Source organism: Typha latifolia, chromosome 12, assembly GCF_019914945.1.
Source record: "Typha latifolia isolate L0001 chromosome 12, TyphaL0001v2, whole genome shotgun sequence".
Taxonomy (NCBI): Eukaryota; Viridiplantae; Streptophyta; class Magnoliopsida; order Poales; family Typhaceae; genus Typha; species Typha latifolia.
In genome coordinates this window covers 3,521,090-3,529,564 of record NC_133097.1, presented here as the reverse complement: position 1 = coordinate 3,529,564, position 8,475 = coordinate 3,521,090, and the positions used below count along the sequence as shown (strand labels likewise).

The window sequence follows — 8,475 nt, the reverse complement described above, 5'->3', positions numbered from 1 at the left end:
GCATACTTTTCTACATTGTCACATCCATTTTCAACTAAGTGAGTAGCTGAAATTTTTATTAGAGATGTTGCTCGGTTACATGCCATGCCACGCACAATTTTCTTGGATTGTAATCGTGTATTTATAAGCGACTTTTAAATGGAGTTTTTCATATTACAGGGGACTCGATTGAACTTCAGTTTGGCCTATCATCCATAGACGGATGGCCATACCGAGGTGGTCAATCGAGGCATTGAGTAGTACTTGAGGAGCTTTATTGAAGAGATGCCGAGACGATGAATTCTTACCATAGGTGGAGTGGTCTTACAACACCGCCTACCATAGCAGTATTGACATGACTCCATTTGAGATCATGTATGAGCGCACGGCTCTGACATTACGCGCTTATGATCCAATGGCATCTGTAGATCGGACGGAGGTGGACTTAGCTTTGATGGATAGAGACGCCACATTGAGGAGGTTGCGTGCTCATCTTAAACTTGCTCAAAATTGCGTGAAGCAAGTTTATGATCGCAGTCATCGGGAGCAGAAGTTCGACATTAGTAGTTTGGTGTTCTAAGGCTGCAACCATATCGACAAGTGACCTTGCGTCTGATGCATAACCAAAAGTTAGCACATCTCTACTTTGGTCTGGTTGCGTATCGTTTGGAGCTGCCGGAGGGGTTGAGAGTGCATCGTGTCTTCTATGTTTCATTGCTTAGAGAGCGGATTGGAGATCATGAGGTCGTTGGATCAGTTCTATCAGAGCCTTAGAGGAGACAGAGATAGTAGAGCCAATTCGTGTGCTTGCTAGGCGCCAACGACAGAGATGGAGATTATAGTCGAGTGGCTTGGCAAGCCATCCGATTAGGCGACATGGGAGTTGGAGACGGATATCTTAGAGCATTTCCCCGACTTTACACCTTGAGGACAAGGTGGGGGAAGCGTGGTGGGCTGATACACTTAGTTAGAGTCTTTTCTTATTGCATTAGTTATTTGCTTTTATTAAACTAAATTTTCTGCATGTTGTGTTCGAACGCAGTTGGGGGCACGTTCGAATGCCTTTGTGAATGCCTGCCATCGGTTCGCAACTTCTAATCTCCCTCGTCTATCGAGTCCTCCCTCTTCCTTGGAATCTCAACCACTTCTTCCCCCCTCATCTTTATCCCTTAAACAATATTAACCATCCACCCCATCTCCATTATTAAATTGTGAAAAGTTGAGTTGTGATTCTCCTTCCTCTCTGGTTTACACCAGTAGCTCTAGTAGGATGTCTTAGTGATGATAGTTCATCAAACTCGGCCCATATGGCATCCTTCTTGTGGTTAGGAAGTATCGGTGCTCGATTGCAGGGAACCAACGATGGTGGTTCTATTTGCCTTTCATGAGGCATGGGCAGCAAAGGGCTTCTAGGTTGGCCACCCACATAGCTCTCATATTCCTCCTCATATGCAACATGAGATGGTGGGGGAGGAGCTGCTGGACAAACAAATACAGCAGTACCTTCATGATAATACTAATCAGCCCCATTATTAGGCCTCGGATCGAAACCGCCTATCAAAGGTGATCTCGCCCTTGGTCCTTCTTGGCGTCTTTGGGTCAAGACTGCAAGGCGACTACAGACCCAACAACACCTCTTCCATGATGGCAAACATGTCGGCCCTGTCCCTCACATTAGGTTAAGGATTTGCCATCCATTGAGGAATCAGTCATGGTGGCAAGGTTGACCTCAATGGCGTCCTTGCCTCCAAACCTTTCGTGGTGTCCATGGGTCGAGAAGTCCCCCTTGGAACAAGTGGCTCTAATACTTCTTGTTATGGTTCGATCTCAGCTACGGATCAAGCTTGAGTACAAGAAAGTAGTCTGTGTAGTCGGAGAAAAATATTCATCATATATTATTATATTGCCAAAAAAATTCAAATATGGGTTCATTCTGTATCTTTCTAATCTATATTTTTGGTATTTATGCCCTTCCCACATTTGGACTATAGCTAGGGCTAAAATAGGCAAAGTTCTGGTGGAAGTGTTGATGAAGGGTGGTGGTGACGAAGGTAAGAAAAGACTAATGCAATAAGAAACACTCTAACTATGTGTATCAATCACATGCATACTCATACTACCGATCATCTTGACATAAAGTCATAACAGCATAGTCATCTCTAATCACCTCTATATATCATCAATATACTCATATCCAAGATTAGTCTACTCACATGAATGATAAAATTTGCTCGACTGAAATCATCTCTAGATAAAATCATATAATCATGCTAGTGGCCAAAACATGCATATACATAATTATATAATATATCCTAATTTGAGAAAGGCGTCTAGAGGATAAGACTAATCACCATTTGATTAGAGGATGCAATACACGTATCCCGCATGTCCATCAATCAACCCCACTTATCGTTAGTAAGGTCCCTGGGGTCTCAAATAAGGGGGTTCAAAGTATAAAAATGTTTAAGTAGTATGAAGTTAGTCGTTCATCTGATCATAATCTATTTGAGTAAAAAGAGAATCCTAGTTTGCCAATTATAGAGTAAATAATATAGTAATTTATCTCTTTTTGTATATAATTAATGACAACCATTTATATATATGATTTATAAAAATATAATTATAAATATAATCTTGTTAATAATTATTTTGCGATACTTACTCTTATTTAATTAATCATAAGTTATATGAAAAATAGCCATTGTCCTATTATACAAAAATAATATGCAAGCTTAGTATTTCATTTTATACAAAGAAGTAGACAATAATAAGATGCTAAAAATAGTTATATAAAATATAAATATAAATGTAAGATTATTATTAATAAGGCTACATGTATTAATCTAATAAAAAATAACTAAAACATAAATAAAATTTATATGCACATATTTATAATTATAATTAATTAATAATTATACTAGTGATTGTAAATTATCAAAATAATTAATTATCTAAATAAACTAATTTACCTTATATTTTGAAAATAAATTATATAATTAATAAAAATATAATAAGAGGGGGCAACCTCCTCTTGCTACAAAGAAGAAGAAGAAGAAGAAGAAGAAGAAGAAGAAGAAAGGAAGAAGAAGAAAGGAAGAAGAAGAAAGAAAGGAACAAGGAGAGGAGAAGAGAAGAAGAAAGAGAAGGGAAGGAAAGGATGGGGGGAGGGGACCGGGCCAGTGGGGAGGGGATCAGTCGATGCTAGCTAGCCAGCAATCGGCGCCTCGGTTTTGGCAAACCCGAGAGAGAAAGAGAAAGAAAGGGAGAGAAAGGGAGAGAAAGATAGAGATAGGGAGAGAGAGGGAGAGAGAGAGAGGAGGAGGAGGGACGAGGCTCACCAGTGTCAGTGGAGGTGACAACAGCGGCAACAGTAGAGAGAGAGAAAGAGTGTTTGAGAGAGAGAGAGGAGAGTGAGAGAGAGACCGAAAGAGAGAGGGGAGAGAAGAAAAAGAGAGAGAGACGGCGACGGCAAGGCCCGCTGTTAGCGGCTAGGACGCGTGGCGCCCTTAGCCCGCCTGCCACAGCATGGCCAGTCACGTTGTGCCATGCAAGTTTGTTTATTTTTTAGTTATTATTATTATTTTAATTTTTTTAAATTTTTTTAGGCTACGTTGTTACAATACTCCTCTAATGCCTTGCCCTCTTCAACTTTATTGTTCTCCTCAGCCTCCTCATGGTCATCAGTAAACACCACACTTTTCGTCGTCTTCGCACACTAACGATCAAGTGTAAAATACTCATCGCAATGAAAACATAGAACTTTTGCTCGTCTCTCCTCCACCAGGTCTAGTGTTAGACTACGAACAGCAAGTCTAGCACCTCCCCCCACATCCGTTGAAGTCTGAAGGGGTGGTCGCTATCCAAAATTTGCAGCAGCAGCCCTTAGTCTGGTGAAAAGATTTCTCATTGTCATGTTTGGCCACGCCAGATAATTGGGTCTGATAGTTTGTATCTAATTTCACGGTCATCTATGCTTCTTTTCTATTAGTATAGCAACTTCATAGGCCTCCATCAAGGTCCATGGTCGAAGCGCTTAAACATCTACTTAGATTTCACTCTACAATCTTGAAGTAAAAGTGATTTTTAACAATGAGTCAAACCATAGTGAAAAACAACAAGCAATAATTCTATTGAATCCTCTTGATATACAAGCACGGTGGTTCACTGAACCCGTCTTAGTGAGGAGAGCATCAATATCTTCATAGCCCGCTGCCCCAAATCATTTAGTGAGGTCGGAACTAAAGATTTCCCATCGATCCAAGTTTCGATGTTATGGCTCAATACCAATTTAGGGCTAAGCCTTCAAGATGAAAGCTTGTAAGCAAAACTTTTTGATCCTTTAGCGTCCTCTGATAGTTAAAGTATTACTCAGCAGGATATAATCAATCAATCGGATCTCCGTCACTAAATTTTGAAAAGTCTAGCCGCACCTTTTGCCCTTGAATCTTATCCTCATCCAGGTCTGACATGGGGTGGTCGTGGCCCCATTATACAATGGTTTCTCCTCTCTCTACCTCAACTTGACATGGTTCAAGGTCCAGCTCGTCAGGCCAATAGTTCTCTTCATTGAAACTCTCAGAATCGACCCGGTTCTCATGCTCGCCATCAGCTGATTTTTTAGACCAACATTTGCTGCTCTAGCGATACATAGATGGGGAAGGAAGGGTTCCATATTCTAGATTGTAGGTATTTGAGAACCTTGCGAGGCCGGTGTGGTGCTGGAACGATATGAACTAGTGGTGAAGAAACAAGTTGAGGTTTACTTGGGCTGGCGAGTTAATTTGACAATTTTTGCATCAGCTCCATATGTCTTTGATCTATCACTTTATGCCTCCTCTATGTTTCCATGTCATAAGAATTAATTTTTGCATCAAGGTTTCCGATGATGTCGAAGGGGTTTCATTGAGGCTTGGGGTTATTGGAGTATCCTTCGATCTCCCACTAATTGGATCTTGATTCGCGGCAGCCATGTCGCTCTATATGCGAGTCGTTTCTTCTGCATTCTTTCTCAATCTTGTGTTCACCATTACTGAAGATCTGATGTTGGCCAAGGTTCGCCCGCCTATGATACCACTTGGCACTCTCTAGTTAAAAGCGTATTGGGGTTAAATCGATCCAGACTGCAGTTCTAGAAATTATGTATAGTGAGATTAGGACAATGCGTAGAATATGATTTTGGTGATAAAATTGGGCATGTGAGTAGGCTAAATCAATGATAAGAATGAGAAGAACGCATTGGTGGTAGTGATTTGGTAAAGGACATAGTTAATAACCTAGGTAAATGTTACGTGGTAAATTATGAAAGATTATGTAGATGATGATAACTTGGTAGAACGAAAGATAGGATGAGGGAAAAGTCGAATCATGTCCTAGAGCAATTAAAGAGTCCTAGTGCAAGGAAAACACGTAAAGAAATCAAGTTATAATAGGTTTCATCATCAGGTGTTGGAACGCCAAGGATGGTCTTCTGCTTTCGGGAATTAGTGAATGCCCTACATAGGTGTTCAAATGCCTAGACCCGAGAGTGATGATTCAGGCTGATTTTGGTCCATATCAATCACCCTTGCAAGTTTTGTACTCAAATCTATCCCAAATAGTTATGAATCCGACTAAGCCTGTTCGTATCTTTTTTTATATAGATATAAAATTTGTTGATAGCATAATGTAGTATTTTTTTTATTGCAATATGCCACAAGATATTTTATTTCAGCACAATAGTGCCACAAAAATGAAAAATAATAAAACAAATGTCAATAAGCTTTAGCGATATTTTTGCAAATGCCACTAAAGTGTATAAAAGTAATTGAAGACCTTCGTCAATATTTGTCTGAATGTCATTGAACTAAATTTGATGTGACAGTTTTTCAATTGCACTTTTGTAAATCCCACTATTAGTTTAATAATATTTTTAGAAATGTCACTATTATTTTATCGACATTTACTGAAATCACTATTTCGTTACTAGCATTTATTCAAATGTCAATATTCATTAGACATTTACTCAAGTGCCACTAACTTTTTTTCTTCATTTTTGTGAAATGTCGCCAGAAGGACAACAAATGCAATTGTTAGGCTCATTCATTAGCACATAGGAAAATGCCGCCGAATAAAATACAAATGCTGCTGTTGACCAAGCATTGACATAACTTTAAGCTGCAAATATAGCCTAAATTTCTTACTGTGTCATTGCAACTATTAACCACATCAAGACCTCACTACAAATACACCTTTAGCTCAATCCATGTTAATTCCATCCCGTTAAAATTAATCTGAGGACTTATTAAAAAATAGAATCGATTTAGATAAGTGGATAAACGAGGGGCCAAAAAAATTTCCCCTTTCTTATGTTTCTATGATTGATAGCACAATTTCAAAATTGCATGAATTATATGTTTAATAATGACTCTAGTACTCGCTATGTCTAGTAGATTACTTGTCATATTTTGATCTTAATAAACTAACCTATAGTTTTAGTGCAATTGCATGTTAGAAAAAAAAAGTTTAACTGTAATAGAAATAGTTATCTTAAAAGATAGGAGTCAAAAGCACAAGAATGTGAGCACAAGTAAAATTTTACTCATTGTTGATTTTCAAAGTGAAAAATTCCCCAAAAATAAAAAGAAAAGAAAAAAAATGAAAAGTATTTGACATAAGTTGATTTGATTTTAAATGTTAATCTTCCAATAATTATCACAATATAAACAATACAATCCTAATAATTATGTATTCTTGTCGGGCACATCAGCAATTTTAATTGTGATCAGTCTTTGTCCAAATAACTTAAAAAGCTAAAGATTAAGCTGGCAAAAAGGGAGTTTATGAGCAGATTGGACAGAGCACCAATCCATTCTCGTTACACTCGGTACATCTCGCTACCTTCCCCTTCCCAATTATTGCACTCTTCTCGTTCGACAGTTCCTCCGTTGCCATAACCACCTTTCGGCTTCCATTGCACATAAAGCAGGGAAGGAACCGCATCCCACCGCAGCCATCGCAGACCCCTCCTGTGCACAAGCTCGGAAGCCCCTCCACAAGATCAGCAAGACCGCCCTCTTCGTGGATCCTTAGCACTGCCTCGGCTCCCCCGATGTGGCGCCCCCTCACGAACAATCTGGGAACGGTGGGCCCCTCTGCCGACCCTTTCATGAGATGGCGGAGCTCCTCCCTGAACCCCATGTCCATGGAGACGTCGCGCTCGCGGATCCACACACCGAGCCCCTCGAGCGCCGCACGGACGGCGTTGCAGTCTTCAAACGTCTTCCGTATTCCGCGAAGGGTCGTGGTGTAGAGTACCGCCGCCTGCGCTCCATCAGGTGGGCACCGCTTCTCGAAGGCTTCGAGCGAGTAACATCTGAGGTTATTCTGCCAAGGAAGCTGAGTTCTGATCGCACTGATCTCCCGGAGTGCGTACGCTTGTCCGCACGGCTGGAATCGGAGCGCGCGGTGGGCATTCTCCTTTCCGGGGCTCCTCACCAGCTTGCGAGATTGTAGGACTGCGGACTTGCTCGGAGTGCTGGCATCGAGGCCAGCCATCAGCTCCCAGGAGTTGATCACCTCAGGCTCGGAGAGAGAGGTTACTGGAATGCGAATGGAAGAGGTCGGCGGTGGTGGTGGAGGAGGAGGTGGTGGTGGTGGTGAAGGAGGAGGAGGTGGTGGTGGTGGTGGTGGTGAAGGAGGAGGAGGTGGTGGTAATGGTGGTGATGCGGCTGTTGTTAGTGGTGGGACTTGGGGATCGGGCTGATCAAGGGTGGTGAGGAGGCCGTAGGTAGTGGAGGTAAGAGAGACGATGTGGTGGCCGAAGCCGCCGCCGACGATTCGCTCCTCGTCTTCAAGGAAGCTGGAAGAGACGCAACCCATAGCTAGACGTCAGGGGATTTCAAACTTTCGAATTGGTCTGTGTGGGTTTACTCTTTTTTGTCATCTTGTTTTAAAAGAGTCGGGATGGAATGGCCCGTTTCGGTTTGAGAGCTAAGTAACGTGAGACAGTGTGTCACGATTCACGAAGACACGGAAGCATGCACTGTGTCAAGTTTTGGAGTACGGTGAAAGTGATATTTAGTGGCACTTATTTGGCTTGTAGCTGTGAGGTAACAGTTTTCGCGCCAAAAGTGTTTCAAAATTTAATTTGGAAGTTGAAATTAAGCAACACTTGCTGCTGGTACGGGTGTATTGGAGCCTTAAAATTAGGGCTCGGTTCATCTCAACTCGAGCCAAGCCCAAGCCAAACTAGACTAAGCCCGAGTCGAGCTCGAGTCTGAAATGAGCATATTATCAAGTCTTATTTAAGCTGAGCCGGCTTGAGCTAAATCGAGCGAGATCGAGCCTGAGCTAAATCGAGCGAGATCGAGCCCAAGCTGAGCAGGACGAGGCAGCCGACAACTTAAGGAGGAGGAGGAGGCGGCCAGCACTATGACATCACCTCCCTACAGAACGTCGATATGGTCGCCCTCATCCCCTCCTCTATCGTCATTGTCACCTTGGCAACGAATCGGTTCC

At 41.7% G+C, this 8,475-nt stretch overlaps 1 protein-coding gene across 1 annotated transcript; it reads right to left on the bottom strand.

Annotated features, from left to right (window-relative positions):
* Window positions 1-6,637: 6,637 nt before the first annotated feature.
* LOC140799018 (uncharacterized protein At5g39865) lies at window positions 6,638-7,988 on the bottom strand. Its single transcript, XM_073153113.1, has one exon. The coding sequence runs from the start codon at window positions 7,834-7,836 to the stop codon at window positions 6,796-6,798; it is 1,041 nt and encodes a 346-aa protein (XP_073009214.1). The 5' UTR covers window positions 7,837-7,988; the 3' UTR covers window positions 6,638-6,795.
* Between the last annotated feature and the right edge of the window lie 487 nt (window positions 7,989-8,475).